At 38.9% G+C, this 20,000-nt stretch overlaps 3 protein-coding genes across 3 annotated transcripts in view; 1 reads left to right on the forward strand and 2 right to left on the reverse strand.

The window, feature by feature from the left end:
• LOC138051297 (mitochondrial coenzyme A diphosphatase NUDT8-like) overlaps positions 1–257 on the reverse strand; it is a 2,969-nt gene extending 2,712 nt beyond the window's left edge. Inside the window, exon 1 of the mRNA XM_068897475.1 lies at positions 1–257. This exon is cut by the window's left edge and continues 341 nt beyond it. Within this exon, the coding sequence (XP_068753576.1) occupies positions 1–48 (48 nt within the window). The 5' untranslated portion in view covers positions 49–257.
• Positions 258–1,455: 1,198 nt separating this feature from the next.
• On the forward strand, positions 1,456–13,874 carry LOC138051299 (glutathione S-transferase kappa 1-like). Its single transcript, XM_068897477.1, has 9 exons — positions 1,456–1,557; positions 3,667–3,748; positions 5,495–5,595; positions 5,692–5,719; positions 9,204–9,304; positions 9,503–9,538; positions 10,364–10,480; positions 12,068–12,161; positions 13,009–13,874. The coding sequence occupies exons 1-9, from the start codon at positions 1,486–1,488 to the stop codon at positions 13,056–13,058; spliced, it is 681 nt and encodes a 226-aa protein (XP_068753578.1). The 5' UTR covers positions 1,456–1,485; the 3' UTR covers positions 13,059–13,874.
• Positions 13,875–15,445: 1,571 nt separating this feature from the next.
• LOC138051298 (uncharacterized) overlaps positions 15,446–20,000 on the reverse strand; it is an 8,711-nt gene continuing 4,156 nt past the window's right edge. Inside the window, exons 3-5 of the mRNA XM_068897476.1 lie at positions 18,998–19,211; positions 17,826–18,605; positions 15,446–17,273 (exon numbers count right to left, since the gene is read on the reverse strand). Of these exons, the coding sequence (XP_068753577.1) occupies positions 15,577–17,273; positions 17,826–18,605; positions 18,998–19,211 (2,691 nt within the window). The 3' untranslated portion in view covers positions 15,446–15,576. The remainder of the gene's footprint in view (positions 17,274–17,825; positions 18,606–18,997; positions 19,212–20,000) is intronic.

Genomic DNA, 20,000 nt, shown 5'->3' on the forward strand with positions numbered 1-20,000 from the left:
TTTCGAATTCAGAACGGTGCGGCCAACAAAAGGAGATATGACTTTCATCACAATGATTGTCAGGCACTTGACATTGCCGTGAAGATTATCTCAAGGTCCTTCCGTTTGGTCTACCTAAATGACAAAGTCTTCCTTTTCCTGCACGTTGAAGCATAATCGTGAGAGTTGAAAGTCACCCAAACGAAGATTCCCAGAAGTGTTATAACTGCTGCGTCACAAACTGAACCTATTATACAAATTATATTCCGTCTGGATGCGTCACATAAGATTCTTGGTGTGTATTCCCAAAATGGGCGCATGGGAACTAAACATTACCCCCTCACCCCCTCCCCCCCCCCCCCCCTCCAGCGGCAGTGGCACTTATGATATTCCTGTCGGTGTACGTTGGATCAGACGTGGCTTGATCTGATTGGCGTAATTACAAGTTGAGAAGCTAATTATTTTGAGCAAGAGCCGATACAACGTAGATTTGATTTTACACACCACTAATCTACATTGTATCGGCTCTTGCTCAAAATATTTAGCTTTTCAACTAATGACATGCATAACAGTTACAATTTTGACCGGCTCAGAATGAATACCTAATTATTTTTTAGGGGTTAGCCACAGGCTCCCTTCTATACTTGCGAAAAGATTTTCGGATACCGAGCAGAATAAGGGTGTTCGAGGAGAACTTCGAGCAGAATAAGTGCCGGCAGGCAGAATAAGCCATTTATCCAAGCCTAAACTGGGAGGCGAGTGCCTCACCACTAGTGCGCCATCCCTGCACCCCCACTGTCAAACGCTTGTTTTGGAAAGCCGATCTTTTAACTCGTTTTCAAGGTAACAAAAAAAAAAGACTGTGAAATCCTCTCTGTTCTTGACATACAAAGAGAATTGTGACACCTGAAATGGCCCGTAAAGTTTCGGGATCTTTGAGAAACGACCCGCCAGAGGCTTCTACCTGGTGCAAAAGAGCGGGAAAAGGCGCGGGAACCTGACTCACTGCCGAGCCCGCTACAGCTACCTCGATTCCAAAGGCCGGTTTACACGGTACGATTTGTCCGCCCGGTTTATCGGCCAGACGGCATCGGAGCGCAAATCTTGAGTGTATTTTGACAGCCAAACTACCGATTCATGAAAATGAAAATCGGTCCGATTTTTTTTAAGTCGGGCCGACACTCCGAGAGAAACCGCCACGTCAATCCAAGGGTATGCGAGTGGGTAATGCTCATAAATACTTTAAAAAATTAAAGCGTTCAAAATTGCGGATACTAAAAGGAAAACAGGAAGACCTTTTGAGGAAGATTACACGTTTTACACAATTTACACTGTACAACTTATCGGCCCGACAAATCGTACCGTGTAAACCGGCCTTAAAAAAACCCTTGGGTCCCGAATCCCGAAAAAAACCTGCTCATTGCGGGGATTATCCCGCATATAGATATTTCGGGGTTTTTTTAGTTCCCAGGTGCCTTCTTGGCATGCGTGACCTGTTCCATAAACATGGCACTCGCCAAGAGAACTGTGGAATTATTCTACGACGTACTGTCCCCGTATTCATGGGTTGCATTTGAGGTAAATCATATTCAGCAAGCAAGTTATTGTGTTTTCAGTTTAAAGCATATTAAAAGAGACTTAAATTTTTGCTACATGTATGTTCCCTATTTACATTAAATTTCGTTTTGACGTCCATTACTGCGGCATCAATAATTTTAAAGAAGTCATCGTTTTAACAATCTATTAAGCTCTTGCCTGACTTGTTGATGGGGGACAGGTTTAAAGTATAGGTGACTTTTCACAGGTCACCCGTTACAAAACAACTTAGGCTGAAGGTTTTGGGTAAGTTTAGTATGTAGGTAAACAATGACCTGTAACGACTAACCTGTGGAATGTGACCTGTGTTTTAAACCTACCGGTTGACTGGCGCTTAGTTATCTTATCTTACAAATTATTATAGTGAGTAATAGAATTAATACTGAGTATTGCATAACATAGCATAACATAGCATTTTGTTCAATATATATAAATACGTAAAGCACAACTGGAAAAGGAGAAACAGAAGGTTGACTATGACGTTTCCCTTGAAATAATGTTTAATAGGATGCATTTCTTTCAAAATTTTTTAAGCGGAAATAAGTCTGCTTATTACACGTACAGGATATCAGGCTGCCACACAACTCTCGGAATGACTCTCGGGATTGCTTCATAAAACACTGGACACAAAGAATGATACAAAAGAAACAATGGCCCATGACATAAAACACAATAGAGCTGCCTCCTAAATGAAATTAGAGGTTGTAAAGAGCTATCTCCCGAATGAGGGTATCAATAGTTATTTAGCAATGTGAAATATGTACAATTAAAGTGTATTTGAAGAAACAAATAAATAAAACTGTGATAGGATGTTAAGGGACATCTAGGAAAGGTTCAAGTCCTTTGTTGAACTGATTAATGAAACTTTTTTGGCCTCAAACACAACATGATTGCATGGCACAACATGATTGACTGAAAATAGAGTGCAGCTTGAATGATAGATGCAAGTCTGCTTGCAGTCTAAATGTAACCTGGGGCCTGTTTCTTCAAAGTCCCAGTAACTTTTTTAGAACTGGAAATCCACCTGTAAACCAATTATCTGCCTATTTTACCAAGTTAGTTTTTCAACATATTAATTTTACAAGACCAAAAAGAAAAACAAAATTGCAAAATTTCAAGCCTCAAAACTCCCTCAGCTTGAAGATGTAAAGAGATTTATATTCCCCAAAATGCACTTGAAAAGTTTCGGAGCTTTTTCGGAGCTTTTTTGGCCTCAACCACAGACATTGGTGGGCTGTTTCCTTACTGCATGGCACAACACGATTGACTGAAAATAGAGTGCAGCTTGAATGATAGAGATGCAAGTCTGCTTGCAGTCTAAATGTAACCTGGGGCCTGTTTCTTCAAAGTCCCAGTAACTTTTTTAGAACTGGAAATCCACCTGTAAACCAATTATCTGCCTATTTTACCAAGTTAGTTTTTCAACATATTAATTTTACAAGACCAAAAAGAAAAACAAAATTGCAAAATTTCAAGCCTCAAAACTCCCTCAGCTTGAAGATGTAAAGAGATTTATATTCCCCAAAATGCACTTGAAAAGTTTCGGAGCTTTCAAGAAGCGGTTCCCTAGCTCCCTGTTTGGTCCAAGCCCTTTAGCACGAACCAGGGCTAAATACCATGACAACCTTGAGATTTTGATACTTGTTAAACTAAATTGGTCAGACCTCACCATGCCTAAAGCAACTCAGCTCTGACTGGCATGTAAATAAGATAGTCAGGATGCAGCTCTTTATAACCTCTAATTTCATTGGATCCCTTTAGGATACAGCTCCATTGTGTTTTAGTCATGGTCCAATGTTTTCTTTGTATCGTTCTTTGTGTCCATTGCTTTCTGAACCAATCCTGAGAGTCGTTCCGAGAGCTGCGTGGTGGCTGAAAGGACATCAAGAAAAATATTGCTTTATGTAGTTAGTCTATAAGCACTTTTCGTTTTTATATTCAGTTTGGCTATTTTTATTCGCATAATTTCAACATTTTTGTCACAAAATATGACGATTCAATCAAATTTGATGTATCGTTTCTTCCTCAGACTTTATGGCCTTGGTTTAGTACAGGTACATCTATAAAGCTCTCTTTTGTACTTTTTATTAGGTACTATGTCGCTATCGCCCCAAATGGAACCTAGATCTCAAGCTGTGCCCTTTTTCCCTGCAGGGAATTATGGGGTTGTCAGGTGTGGTAAAAAAAAAAAAAACCTTAATATAATCAACCTGTGAGTTTGCGCTCTCTGTCTCTTGGGGGGTGGGGTAGGGAAGAGCGAGAGCCTAATACCCTTCTCCCACTACTTGTGGACCTCTTACACACTGTCTTAGTTTATGAATCACCTTCAAAAGAATAATTATTAGTCTTTGGGTCTTCTGGCTTTACATGCTGGCCAACCTAAATGCTAATTTGTCCCTTGCATAAGGCCAACACAAGAGAAAATTAAGGAGACAGAGAGGGAGTTGCATAGTCTAGCCCTTAGGATTTGACAGTTTCGGTTAAGTTATTTTAAGATACATGAAAATGGAAGGCTGTGCCCTGAGACGTCCACAGAATGAGAGAATTAAAAATGGCGTTCCGAGTGGAATTGCGGTTTGCTATAATAATAATAATAATAATAATGATGATAATGATAATGATAATGATAATGATAATAATAATAATAATAATAATAATAATAATAACAGAAGATTGCACTGCTAGGCCTAGGAACATCTTGCATCCTAACACTCTCCATCAAGTAAGATAGACTTCTACCTCATTTTAGCCCTAGGCCCAAGGAATGGGCTCGGCTATTGTGTTGTAAATCGGCATAAAGTTAAAGGAGATAGAATAATAATAATAATAATAGTAATAATAATAATAATAATAATAATAATAATCACTTTATTTGCATAATAAAAATATTTACAAAAATTAAAATATCTCCAAAAGGTAAGAACTATAAATTTACGAGCAATATAGATGTTTCTCTGTTTAAAACTGTTTTAAAACTTCCAAATAAAAAAATAATAAAATAAAAATAGAAAAGTCATTTAATATTAGATGTGGCAAGTTCAATGTCCACATCAATGTCTTTAACATTATTGGTTCTCCTCCTATTTGATCTGGAGCCTCTGAGGCAGAGTAGCGCTGACCTTCACACAATAATGTTTAAAGCAGAATAGGCTTGTGGGGTCATGCACCATGAAATCAAATCATTACAGGATGCCAGATAAATTCTTTTGAAGTCATCCTTAACAGTCATGGACATCTCGGGAAACAGACTTCAGATCTAAAAACAACTTTTGTGAAATTCACATATCCTGGCCATCATACCTAATCTCCCTCATTTTCTCTTGGCCAATTGATATATAATAGGAAAGTGCACATGGATCTCCCACCTTAATTCCTTGAATTTTGGCTTTTCCTTTCTCTTGAATTCCCTTTGATTCCTTATTTTCTCTATGCCATTTGAATAAGGGGGTGTAAGATATAACGTTTTCTAAAGAAAGAGGGTTTCATAGCATTTTGTGGTGTTAGATGTTTTCAGTGAACTAAGATAGAGGGAAAGGGTCCTTAGGATTGATAAGAGGAATGGGTTTTGTTACTCTTATCTTTTTGTACAAGGTTCTGGGTAGGTGTATCTTCTTTGGAGTAGGTGCCTGTTTAAAACTGTAAAGAGTGATAGAAGATTTGTTTAGGCCTTCAGAGAAGGAGGAGCCTTCGACAACAGCAACTTTCAGGAAGAGAAAATTCTTGACAGCTTTCTATTAAAGGAGGGGTTTTTATTGAGTTTCTTAATTAAGTAAAGGGGACTCTTAGTGACTTTCTCAGGTGGGCGCCATGGCTTTCCATGACCTTCTGTATCAGATGGGCTATTATGACCTTCATGGTACTGTTAAGCTTGTGAATTTCCTCATGAAGAAAAAAGTAACATAATACTTTAATGTTTTAGGAAATAAGCCTCCGGGAGTTGTTCCAAACAAAATGCTCTACATGGGAAAGGACTTAAAAAGACTTCGAAATTATTATGGAATTCCAATCAGTCCACCTTCGGTAAGTTATCAAAAGGTGTTTAATTAAACAGTTCTTTAAATGTCAGTCTCTTGCATTGAGGTGTCAACTGATCTTTGTGTTCCTCTCTGATTGCAGGATTTTGTTAACTCCATGTTTGTAAAAGGTGAAGATCTTTATTCTTGCCAACACCTGATTAAGCCTTTAAGGGGCTTGGTCACCATCTGGGCATGCGTATTGGAAAAGTAATTATCTTTGGCTCATTTTCATTTGCAGTGATTCTGTGAAGTCGAAGCAAAATATTTGATTTCCCATGCGGAACGCGGTTAGACTCTCTGACCTGTTTAGACTTAAAATAAATGCATGCAGTTTTGAAGGGGAGCTTGGTTGATGGCACCAGTTGACCAAGCAAAGGCCTTCTTGCTTTTGACTGCGTTGGAAGCCATTATTTCATGATCCCCAAGAAAAATAAACAAGAAATTTCTTTTTCAGTTTTCCACATTAATAATAATAATAATTTAATAATTTAATCATTTCTATCGCGCCGGCTACATTAAAATATGATCGCCGGCACGTTACAATCAATTGAAAAAATAAAAACTGTCTACATGTATACAAATATTAAAAAGCCTAGGTAAAATTACAATAATTTAAAAAAATTGAAAAATGTTAAAAAGCCTTGGTAAAATTACAGTATTGATATATAAAAGGAAAACTACAGAATATATCTATTCATACAAAGTCCTTATAGGCTTGTCTAAATGATAAGGTCTTTAAGTGCACCTTAAAGGAGTCCACTGATGTTACTTTCCTTAATGACTGAGGAAGCGAAGCATTAAGGTCTCTTTGAAGGTAAATTTGGGCATACAATACTATACTTTATTTCAAAATAACATACAAATACATAGTTATTGAGAAAAAGGAACCCCAGAAGTTAGCCCTATATCAAGGGTCTCCTAAAGAAAAGAGGTCATTTGAAGTCACAATAAAAAACTAGTTAACAGAAATATGAAAAAATCAAATAAGAAACAGATAATTATCATAAATAAATTTAAAATGGCCGTTCAATAAATATTCATATGATTCTTCAGTCTTAATTTAAACTTACTAACGTTAGGGCTATTGTGAAAATTGAATACATTAATAGGAAGATCGTTCCAAGGTTTGATAATTCTGACAAAGAAAGAATTTTTACAACAATTCAATTTTGCGAGTTTGGTTTGTAATTATAACTTATATGGATGGTTTGATCTGGACTTAATTAGTGTTCCTTCACAATTCAAAATAGTCATTGAATTTTAATCCATTCAGATTGAATACGATCTTATAGCATTCCACCAGGGAAAGAAAATCCCTCCTTTTTACTAAAGAGTTCCATTTAAGAATTTTACACCTCTCCTCGTACTCCATCTCTTGTCTTCTTTGGTCTAAGGCGATTCGCGAAGCTCTTCTTTGTACCTTCTCGATTTCATGGATGTCTTTGACTAAGTGTGGTGACCACACCGGGCAAGCGTATTCCAAGATTGGACGAACCAAGGTTTTGTACAAAATTGAGGAAATACATGTATCTTTATTTTTGCCGCCTACTGTGCGCATAAGTAAGCCAAGTACCCTGTTTGCTTTATGGACTATTTGTTCAACATGTTTTGACCATTTCAGGTCACTCGCCATAATAACTCCAAGGTCTTTATAATTAGATACATTTCGTAACACGGTACCCGATATATTGGATGTCGTTGTTATGTGAAATTCTCATGACTTCACATTTGGTAGAATTAAATTTCACCTGCCAACGATCCGCCCATAGGTCGAGGGTGGTCAGATCTATCTGCAAAGCAATAGAATCTTCCAGGTTATTTATCTGTCGATAGATTTTGGTGTCATCAGCAAATAATTTGGCAGTAGACGTGATAATGTCAGGGTATGTCGTTCACGTAAATAAGGAACATAACCGGCCTCAGTATTGAGCCCTGAGGGACACCAGATATAACAGATATACCGTAACTCTTGATGTTACAATCTTCATTAGCTGTTTTGCTAATGATGGATGTTAGCGAGATTTGGCGATAGTTTTCCTTTTGGTGTTTTGGTCCCTTTTTATGGACTGGAATAATATGTGCAATTTTCCAGTCAATGGACAGCAAGCCAGATTGAAACGACTGGTTATAAAATAAATAGATTACAAAGTGATGTACATGTAGATAGTTCCAGTGTGCATTCCTTTAGGATACGAGGCAATAATTTATCAGGACCTGGGAACATGTGTATGTTTAGGTTTTTCAGATGTTTATCCACTTCGCTAGGTGTACATGATACGTTGCATAACTTTTCATCGACAACATAATCGAATTCCGGAAGACATTTAATCGAATTCCGGGCATCTCACTCAATTTTTTTGTGTTTGCAAATCTTGAATAAGTGGGCGGTGAAGTATAATTTCCCGAAAAAAAATTCTAAAAAATTAATAATGTGAAACCACATCCTTTTCTAAGGATTTATTTTGATGCCAAAATTACAACTTCTCCTCCTGTCCCAAGGGGTTTTGAGATATCGCTTCCAAATTTTCAGTTCTAATAGATGATTGTACTACCCCAGATGCCTAGTGAGGAATTTCTCGTTTGTCTTTGGAGACTGATTTTATGGAACTTTTTCTGCCCAAGTTAAGTATGAGATGAGAGTTTCAACTTTGATGCGTGATATTTCCTTCAGTTTTTAACATGTAAAAGATTCCTCGCACGGTATTGGAGTATTGACTAAGATGCAACAAAGTGCAGTTATTTTCGCAATAAAGTGAAGGGGCAAGAGCTTCTGCAGCAGACTCTGTTGTTATGAGTGTGAGGCCTCAAATCTAAAAGGCAATATTAAATACCAAAAAACTAAAACTTTATTCAAATAATTCAATCTACTAGCTTTAATATGATAAATAGTTTAATCCTATGCAAAAATGGCAGCACTGCAGTTCATTTTTCCACGGATACTTCAATTTCCTTTTCCGAGACCTTAAAGCGCTGATGGCAAGAAAACCTGCGGGATCCTCTTGGATACTGCATGTTTGTCTCCTTGGCTAATCCTGGAAAACAGACTTTTCCGTGTCCCATGTAAAAGTTACTTTCATACCCAAATTGGGCGTGCTTCACTGGCGACCCAGTTCCCGAAAGCTTAATCAGGCATTGGTAAGGCCTTAACCAATAGTTTAATGACGTGTCTCTCATATGTCACCTGTAGCTTAGTTATGAAATGGAAATCTTAATCTGACTCCTTTTATTGCTGATTACTGGATACCTGTTACTTAATAATATTAAGTTGTAGGGCAATACTTTAAATTATAAACCCATGAAACAAACAAGTTGCAGTAACTTTAAGTCATCAGGAAAACAAGGTCAGCAAAGTCTTTCAAATCAATAGAACAGCAGACCTTGAAGGTCGGAAGGATTGTACTGGTAGTGCCAAGGTAAAGGAAATATATTATATATTTTTTATGCTGGGGTTTCTTTGTAATGAGCTCCTTTAATATACATTTTACTGGAAGTACACACTTTAAATAATATTATACAGAGAATGATGGTTACATTGAGGTTCCACTGTATGAGGAACTGTGGGAGATGATAATGTTGTCAATAATGTTTGTCGTCATGGGCATCTCTTACCAGGTTCCTTGCCTACTATGAGGCTGCTCACAGTTGTAAAAGATCAATATCCAGAGAAACTTGAAGAGCTTAGTCGACAAGCATGGATGAGGATCTGGTCCAGAGTACGTTGAAACTTACTTTCCTTAATTCACACTCTTGTGTGCCACTATCTACATGTAGTAGGCAAGCTGAAACATTGTTCGTTACTTTCAAAATGCAATTTTTGCTTGAAGCACAGGAGTTTCAAGTCTGAAAGAGCTTAGTGAAAATATTGCATTAAATTTTTAGAGCTTTATTTCTATTTATTATTCCTTTTTCAGGATGAAGATATTATTGAACCTGAGAGCCTTCAGGAGGTATCAAGTAGACGTTTTTTATGGTTTGACCACTTTCACGCCTAAGGGGTTGCCCATTAATTTATCAATGAAATTGTGTGGTGCTGCACTAAAATTATTATGAAATTCACTTTTGAGATGGAAAGGAATAAATTTTACTGACAGGATCTTTTCAACATGTGATTGTGACTAATTTTTGTGTTTTGTTCAGCTTTTATTAGCACTGCATATTTTGCTTAAAGTGGTACTATGATCAAAAAATCATTTCCTTTTTTTCTTCAGATTTTGAAAGTGTGTTTGCTTAACACCTAACTGGCAAAATTTTGAGCTTTGAGTTTTATCCAAAGGCTGTTTATTTTGAGTGTAAGTTTTGGATTTCACGGTCCACCATTACTCACGTTCAAAACTGGCCGATTGGACCTCAGAGGGTTGGATCTAGAGAAAATGACGTCATTTACTCACTAGCTTAAAATTTCAGTGTGTAAACGCAATTTATTACATATGTAAAACACGGGTTTAAAAGTCTGAAAGCCCAAAACTCCCGTGCTGCATATTAATTCGGCCGCGTACACAATCATTGCATTCTTAAACTAGTGAGTCTTTGACGTCATTTTCTCCTCGACCCAGCTCTCTCAAGATTCTAAAGTTAGTAATGGCGGACCAATAAAATTAATAAGAAAACTCCAGTTAAAATAAACAGGTATCTTTTTAAAATCAGAACTTAACACTTGGGTCAGTTAGTGTTTAGTTAACATAGTTTTGAAATCCAAAGAAAAAAAAGAATGGTTTTTTTGGTCGTAGTACCACTTTAAGCAAGACTGCTAAAAATATTTAAACCTTTCACAGGTGTGCAAAAAAGTTGATATCAGTGATGATCAAAGTCAACTTCTGTTGAGCAAGATTAAAGAACAGGCAATTAAAGATAAACTTAAAGAAACAACGCAAAGGGCTCTAGATTTTGGGGTGAGTATACACTGTATGTGCTGACCAAGGAAAGGAAAGGAAAGAACTTTGTTTAAGTGGCTAGTCGATCTAGCGCTGGACCACTAATTGGGCACACTGTAAGCTGAAATCAACAAATTAATGCAAATCAAATCAAATGTTGGTTTTTTTAGCAGAGGGGAAAACTGGAGTACATGTACCTGGAGAAATGGCCCAAGATATATTGTGTACTCTTTAATAAATGAGCAGTAGTGTTTTATTAGGGCTTTAAACCAAAGGGTACCCTGCAAGCAGAGCATTTCTTTTGCTTGCTCGATTTTGGCGTTCTCGAGAAAGGCTCTGCATGAATCAAGTAAGATCTTTATTGAATATGTGCTGCATGTTGCAAGGATACAGTCTCGAACCCAAGCCTAATATGCCAGATCTCGCCGCCATCTTGCTTTTTCATGGTACAGCGGGCTCAATTATAACCATTGGTTTTGTCACTAAACGGACGCTCGAACTGGAAAAACCGGTTTGACGAGAGAAAACAAGATTGACTAGTCCAGAAGTTTGGGCTGCAGCGGCTTCAAAGAGTTGACGCGATTCGAGTAGAGCCTACTTTTCTCCTCCTCAGTAAAGAAAAAGACGAAAGGAGGCTCTGCTCGCAGGGTGACCAAAGGGAAGCTGAGTGGTTTTAGACCTGATAAAACACACCATACACCTTGTTCCAAAATGGCTGCCATTTAAATATTCTTTAAATTTGTTTTTATTCAAATTAGCCCTTGATGCCTCGTTCTTAACCTTAAAATTCAAAAGAATATTTTATCTTGAACGAAGCAACAAGGGCCAATTTGTATCAGCATAAATCAGCGGGCCATTTTGGAATTAGGTGTATTCGAGTTTATTGAACGGTTTTAAAAAGATTCCACGGAAAGTGTGTCCCTCTGGAGTCCGAACAAAGGATCAAATTGTGAGAGGAGAACATTAGCCTACAAGAAAAAAACAAGCCATGCCAATACTAGTATGTTTTATATAGAGAAATCTAATGAGGAGTGTTTTATCAGTTTTTAAAGCTCATGTGCATGATGTTTTATCGGTGACCTGAGGCTGTTTTCCTCACGAATTATTACTGAGTTTTTGAAGTAGATTCAGGATTCACTTGTCAAAGTTACAGCCCCTGGTCTTTCATACCCTGGATTAAACTATCCACTCGCTCATCAACCTTCTCCCAGCTCCATATTAAAATATTTGCATACTCCCAAGGTAGACATGAGCAGCAGGGTTTTACACACTTAAAACCCAGAAATTTAGTTGAGCTTTTGTAAGTGTGATACAATTAATTGTTTGCAGATGTGCAATATGTTTGGTTGGTAGATGAGAAATTACATTATGTTCTTAAGATCTGCTGATCACCATACGACAATTTTCATAGTTTTAGGACTTTCTACAGCTACAATATTTGCCAGTAAAAAGAGAAAACATGGCCTGCCTAGTGTGGTCTATTTTCTTACATTCCCTGGTGATGTGTGCACATGAATGAGAAATTTTCAGTGAAGCTAGGGTTTGCAGGTCACCTGATTAAATTTTTGTTTCAAAGTAAAGCAAAGATTTTTTAAATTTTACCAGGCATTTGGAGCTCCGGTCATCATCGCATATGTTAATGGGGAGCCTCATATGTTTTTTGGCTCGGACAGATTCTTTTTGATTGCACACTTATTTGGTAAGTCATCCCTTTTCCTCCTGATCTAACTCCCACTGACAATTAAAATCTTGTGACGTTAGACCGGAGTTAACTCTGTGAGTCACTCTTTAGGAGAGAAAGGATTTAAGGGGACATACAGTTTTTGCGTAGACATAGATGCTGTTAAGCCTCCCACCCCTGGGGACACCCCTGGGGTTTTTGATGGGATATACGTCTGGCCCCATGTCTTGAAATGATGGATAGCGCTATCCCCTGGATAAATCACCATTTGATTAGTGGATGGCGCAATTGGTTTCTCTATGACTTATCTTCCAGATGTTGATTTCTCCAGCGGATAGCGCTATCCATCATTTGAACTTCTGGGGCCTGGTGTATATTTCTCGAAAAAGTCTAAAAAGAATTGATATCTCATACGTTTATTAGGTATTAAGAATATCCTATCAACAGGATTTTATATAATTATATACTTGTTGGAGTTTGATTCATTCCACTTGACTGGATCAAATTGTTTCCAGTATACCAGAATAGATCAATATCCTTGAAGGGCTGAGAGAGACACACACAAAAATGGCACCACCCTTTTGTTTTAAAACTGAGTTCACAGTTTCCAAATTGAACTGAACTGGACTTCAAGTCCCTGGTATTGGTTTGATTAAGAGGCACAGTCCTTGACTAAAAGTAACTGCGAGAGCTTAAAATCAGGTGCATATCATTGTCGGCTTTTTCACTGTAACTGAAAAGAGTGTAACATGGAGCTGTTGCTTCTCCATGGGGAAAGAGATGAGACCACCCAAGCCTTAGACGTTTCTGTTTGTAATATGATCAGATGAGGTCAAAGGCTGAAAAGAACTTCTTTTTTTCTTAGGCGTAGAATGGGAAGGACCTTTAAAACCGGCTCCAACCTCGCAACTGTAGACCTCAATGGAAAATTCCACACCACTAGCACAGCAGGTCAAGAATTTGCTTTTGCTATAACTGCACATTAGTTATTTTTATAATAGAGCGACTTTCATGTGACTTGGTTTATCGAACAAAAACAAACGAGCGCGAATTTTCAAGTTGACTTCGAACACGGATGCAAAGAACGTCATCTCTCCATGGAACTTTCTGGATAGTTTCGCTTTGACGTCATTTGAAATGCAGTAATGTGATTGGGCAATTGAACTGTTTACTGCACATATTAGGAGTTTCCTTGGCGGAAATAAGGAGAAGCTTTGTTTTAGAGCGGTTTTCAATTGAGTGTCGAAAGTAATTAGAGAATTACTTTGGTTTTGCATTACTTCACTCAGTGATTGGTTCAAAGTTCTCGCGCCACTTTTTCAACCAATCAGAAGTGAAACCAAAACCAATTGTGGCTTGCGCGTGCACATTTTCCCGCGCTTTGTGTCGGCTACGAGTAATTACTTCGAGTTTTGATTGGTTTACTGGATTGTCTCCGTCCTTTTTGATTGGCCAAAGTAATTACTTTGGTTTTGGTTTTACGACACTCAATTGAAAACCGCTCTAATGTAGCCAGGTATTGGTCCGTGAAACAAATTGCGAACACTTTTTCAAGGTCATACGAAACTCACTCTAACTATTTATTGCTCTTATTACAGGTAAATGATTATAAAATACACAGTTAATTGTTTTGAAAACAAAGCCTTTTTGCGTATTCTGCCTTCTTTTTCATCAACAATTGCTATATGAAGTCATCAAACACTGGATTAAACTTTACACTTAATACGTCAACCTGTTTCCAGCTTTTGAATGTACTCCATGTTTAGACATTTACAAAGTCCAGGGGACGTTGTGAGCAGTAGTGTTTTACACTTAAAGACTGAAAATAAAGCCAAGAGTAGGTGTGATAAAATACATGTTTCTCAGATGTGAGATATGTTGGAAGATGTGATTTGTCAAAATGTGCTGGAGACCTGCATAATCACCAGCCACTGAAAACAGTCCACTTTCGGTTACCGTCCAATGTTTGAATATCTCCCAATATTGGTAATTGAAAGATAACCATGAACATTAAGGCTCTGTTGACCAATCATATTTTTTTGCCAGACTAAGATCTCAGTTTTCAAGTAGCGTCGCTGGAATTTTTTGCGTGATTTCTCCATGGTAAAGCGAGTTCAGTATAGCATTTAAGACATTTATACAATATTTATTTGTGTAATCGTACTTGCTGACATAGGGATCCCCGTCTTTGCATTTAAGTCGTCTTTGGAACCTAACTTTATTTAGCACAGTACCAATAAGCACCTCTCGAAAAGTACCAGAAAGTTAAGTGTTTAAAGCCAGGTTTTCACTAGCGACGCAAGCCGGCACAAGAGCAAGCACATGGGCAATGATCAAAAATTGTCCTTTTCCTTGTGCTTGCGTCTTCTTTGACCTCTCAGTCGCAGATCTTAAGGTCCCCTTTCACTTCCGTCATTTCACACCTTTTTTTCAATCTCGTACCCAGAGCCCTCGGGCTTCTTGGTCAGCGGGTGAGCGCTCACCCGCTGACCAAGAAGCCCGAGGACTCTAGGTACGAGATTGGCCTTTTTTGAATTGATAGGAGTTGTTGGTGGTGGGCATATTATACAACTGGAGCTCATTTCAGGGTAATTGATATTGTCTCTAGAATGTATAGACATGCTTTTTACACTTACAAACCTACATTTCTCAGTAAACAAAATTTTAGTTTCTAAAGAAACTGTGGTACTGCGTCGGTGGGAGATTGAAACAAAAATTGATTTTATCAAACGAGTTGATAAAGGTCGAATAACCACCATGAAAGATTTGGAAAGCTTTCCAAATCTTTCACGGTGGTTATTCGACCTTTATCAACTCGTTTGATAACTCAATGTTTGCTACATTTCTCAGTTATTGGTTCACCCCAAGTGGCTTTTTTAGAGTCAATATTTCAAGGAAAAAAAATAAAAATAAATGAAAAGTTAATCCCAGAATCATGACTGCAAAAGCAATACAATCAATAATGGTTAAAATAGAGCGGTTTTCAATTGAGTGTCGAAAGTAATTAGCGAATTGCTTTGGTTTATGATTACTTCACTCAGTGATTGGTTCAAAGTTCTCGCGCCACTTTTTCAACCAATCAGAAGTGAAACCAAAATCAATCGTGGCTCGCGCGTGCACATTTTTCCCGCGCTTCATGCCGGCTACGTGTAATTACTTCGAGTTTTGATTGGTTTACTGGATTGTCTCCGTCCTTTTTGATTGGCCAAAGTAATTGCCTTGGTTTTGGTTTTACGACACTCGATTGAAACTCGCTCTAACTGACTTAGTTGGGATTTTTCGTCTATAAATGCTATTAAAATCTCCCAATAACTTTCTCGTCCGAGTTCATTGCTGCATGATTCACCGATGCCCCTCTCATTGTTGTCTTCTTCTTTTGCCTTAATTCGTCTTTCTGTGTACATATTTTCTGCTTCTCCTGACAGTGTGTTATCTAGTTTATCTTTCCCTCGACATCATCTTCCGACTCTTCAGAGTCTTTCCATTTACGACGTGAGACTTTCTTTCCCTTGCGTTTTTTCTTCTTTTTCTTAGGTTCTTTTTCCTCTGATGTAGCCACTGAATTGTTTTCGGGTGTAGCAGGTGTCTCAACACGTCGCTCTTTGAAGTCCTCGGTAAGGAACTCCGTCAGTGCGTTCTCCACATCTGACAAGCCGTTCGAATCATCGACTTTTTTTTTGTCTTCCTTCTCCTTTCTCGGTTTTTTCTTCTTTCTTTTGGCCTTTCCGGTTTCTTTTGATATTCTGTCTTCTGCTGATCCTTCACCCTTTTTCTTTCGACTTCTCTGTTTCATCTTTTCTTTTTCTTCATCTTCATCCCCGGCGAGCGGCGTTCCTCTACCTTCCACGTTAAATCTTGTATCGCCCTTTCTTCCACTTTCACCAAATGTTTTGAATTCTTCTCCTATTCTCATAGACTTCTTGCGCTCCTGTTTTGATGCGGCTAAGCCGTCACTTATTTTGGCGACACTGTCATCAGAGCTTTTGACACCTTTTTTTTGTTCCGTGGTCGATGTCCTTTGTCCTTTGGCTTTTGAAACTGATATCCTTAGATTCCCATTTACTTGTGCTTCTTCATTGTCCGACATTTGGGCTCCTTCCCTATTAGCAATGAATGATTTTCGACGCTCTTTACCATGTGCAGCTGACTGCACTGATAAGTTCTTTCTAGCTCTTTCTCGGTTTTGACCAAAGCTAGTTCCCGTGCGTTCCCACTCGTTCACCGTTGATCTCCTTGGTCTATTACTTTGTTGCAATGAGCTTCCACCGGCTTCACTGCTCGGTTTTGCATCATTTTCAAACGTGAAAACTTTGTCTTTTCCTCTGTTCGTGTATATGTCTTTCGGCGCAACAACCATAACTTCCTGATTGTCATTTGCGCTCACTGGTTTCCTCCTCTCTGCATTTTTTGGATCGTGTGTTGGCAGTGAACTGTTTTTCCTTCTTTTCCCTGCAACTTCTGTCAGTTCCGTATTATCTTCGTCAAGAGAAGAAGTAATGGATACCCTCCGAAACTTCTTTATTTGGGGTGATAACAACATATTACCTTTGTTGTGCGTGTCAGGTTCTCGCCGCTTGTTCGGATTTTTGTTGGGTTTTAAGGGCAGGATGACTGTTGTTTCTTCAGGATCGATGCTTGAATTGGAGGAAACGAGGGATGCCTTTCGTTGACTGACAAGTTTCTCATCTGAAATATTCAACTGTCCATGATCATCTCCGTTGGCAACCCTCGGCTCTGAAATGTATTTTTTTCGCATTTTACTGTTGTCAACTTCATTTAAGGGAAATGTGTCGTCTTCGTCTCGAAATCCCACATTTCTCAGTCCGCGAAGAAAGCTTGAACGTCCGCTGCTGGGCCTCAACACTCGCTCCTCGTCACTGTTTAAAATATCGCTTATGTTTTCATCGTCCGCTGAATTCGCCATGTCTTCACCGTCGATACTTCGCTTCTCGATGTCAGACTCAGGGTCATCAAGAATGAGTGTGGGCGGAGTCCGCTTGTTGTGTAACTCAGTAGGCTCATATGCAGGAGCTAGCGATTTTGCCGATGACCAGTTGTGCTGTTGTGTTGTAGCCTCGTTTCCAATGCGAGGTGCAGTACCGGATGCAGGTTCATAGGCTTTCTTAGATGCTGGTTGAAAGCAACAGAAAATGTATTAGTGTATATAGACAATACAAATTAATCAGTCAAAAGCAATTAATTTCAAGCAGGTAGATTCCTATGACAAGGGACCTGGTGTTTTACCGAGAATTGGCGCCTGCCTGCCCAACCCCACTCTGAATGAAAACCGTGGCATGGGGATGCGGTGCGTAAAAACTAGTTTTAATATAGGAATTGAACACGAGCGGGTCACGGGTGGTAGATAAATGTTGTGCTGACGGCTATCCCATGTGTCGACTGACGATCCAAGAATACTTGAATACCTAAGTCTTTAATATCGCGTCTTATTATGCTCTAACAACGTTTGAAACTATTTGATAACTGTACTTGAAAACTCCTAATTGAACTCGAAACTACCATAGATTCTGGATACTGAATACACAATACTGAACAACACTATTTAAATTTGCGTCACATGATAACATGACATCACAATGACATTACAACTTCTAATACAACATAGCAGCAAGACGGGCACATGAACACGTGATTTCCGGTCCAAGGAAATATCACTGTACTCACCTTGGGTTGGTATATCGTTCTCCTCCATCGCCTCCCTTATCAGCTGAAGTCGTTTAACTTTCTTATGATCCACTCGGTCACTGTTAATTGGAGTAAATCTCTTTCTGTAAAGTAACCACGAATGCTTTATGAACTGCCATACCACACACAGGGTAACCAGTCCTAGAATGCTCCCACCGGCATAAATCAGTGGCATTAAATCAATTGTCAGGGGTTCTGTGTTATACGTTGGGGGAAGAGGTGGTACTTCAGTGGTAGGTGCCTGGTGATAACTGAACATCGAACCATTAACAGCAGAGAGCATGAAAGATGAGTAGAAAACCTGTCCATCTTGTACAATAAAACTAAGTGAGTTGTTCTTTTGGAGGTGTCTTAGTAAATTCAGAGCCCTTTCAAGCAAACTTAGATTCTTGCCAGACACTTTTATATCTGTGAGGATGGCCTCACACGTCAGATCAATGGCGTCGTAAGACGAGAATGAAGATACTTTGTTATTCTTCTTCTTCTTTGTATTTGTTCCCTTCATTCTGCCACCCACCGCTCGTCTTTTACGCGCATGCATCTTGAGATTCTCCACGTCCACCCCGCAGAATGGCTGCTGACCAGTCGTACAATTGATCGCTTTTACCGTAACGCGTTCCGGTGGAAAACCGGTCCATCGCACGATAGCTCGTGTGAGGGAGCTTTTTAAGTCATTGTTACGTTCCAACTTCTTGCACTCCACGAGAAAGATCATTATTATTCTGAAATATGTAGTCGGTAGCACAATATTTGGAGAAGCTGTGAAGAAGAAAATAGTCACGATGTCCAGTGAAAAATTATATTTTAAATAACATCGTATAATTGTTCAAGTCAACCCCCATTCTACCGAAAGTGGATCGTTTTCAACGATTTACATCCACTGTCATAAATGGAACATTTGATTCGCTCATCGCTTACTGTGCGCTCATCGCCGCTATGTATTTTACGAGGTCAAACCTTTGGCAGAGGAATGTTTTTAGACCCAAAAAATAATTCATTTGTCTACAAATGAAGTTTTTTGTTTTTTCTGTGCGGTCATCGTTTAAGACACCACTTTAACCGCTTTTCCGCCAACACGGCCTCTTTCTTTGATGAAGACGGGTGTTTTATTGTAAACATTAACGTTGAAGAGGCAAATAACCATTGCCTACCTGAGGTACCTCTGCACTTGTCACAACAGTAACTTTCATTGAGGGAACAATAACAGCAAATCCAACCTGAAGAGCTTTCATTTACAGCGCCTGTAATGGTCACAAAATCTTGCTGTTTCAGAGTACCGCAGGAAGAACTGTCAACTGCTTCACATTTGCAGGCATTATTGTCCACTGCGCATGGTCTCTTTTTCAGGGAGCTGGTACATGAGGCCTGTAAAGAGGAAACTTGAATGTTCACGCTGATCCTTTGAAAAATCCCCTTTCTTTTCCCTTCGGGAAGAGGAAGGGGGGGGGGGGGGGGTGGGGGGCTCAGCGATTTTATTCCTCTATTAAGCGGAGCATGGTGGGATCATTCAAGAGGGAAGAGATTTTGGCGGGTTTAGGGACAGCGCAAGCCGTGTCATACTCAGCCGTTCATGCTAAATCAGTTTTTTAAGTCACTAGAACCAAAGACTGGAGTAACAAGCTGACTTCATTTGTGTTAATTGTTAATTTCAGTTTACAGTGTCCCCAATTGGTGCTTCAGCGCTGGAACGACTAGACACTTAAAATAAAGTTTCTTTCCTTTCCAAAGTAGAGCGTTGTGTACTTCGTCTGAACCTCGTTCGCAGGGCCTCGCTTCTCTGCCCCGACGACAAAGCAGGCAGAGAAGGGAGACCCTGAGAATGACGTTGCCTTGGACTTTATTTTCGTTCAAAACACATGACGGCTAATAGACCGATGGAAATCCGTAGGGATACAGTTACAAATAAAGGTGTCGGTTTCGTTAAATGAAGCAGAGAAGATCTTGGCGAAAACCATGACAAAACGTTGTGACCTTTTTGTAAACTCCTTCCTGTACAAAATTAAGAACATACACGCTATAGTAACATTGAAGTGATCGTGAACAATGAAAAATCTGGGTTTTTTTAAAGATGAAGAACAAATGAAATTTACGCATGCGAAGAAAAATCGTTCTCGTCGATAAAAAGCCCAAACTGGGGTTTAGTAAAAAAGCGAT

Source organism: Montipora capricornis, chromosome 6 (genome assembly GCF_036669925.1).
Source record: "Montipora capricornis isolate CH-2021 chromosome 6, ASM3666992v2, whole genome shotgun sequence".
Taxonomy (NCBI): Eukaryota; Metazoa; Cnidaria; class Anthozoa; order Scleractinia; family Acroporidae; genus Montipora; species Montipora capricornis.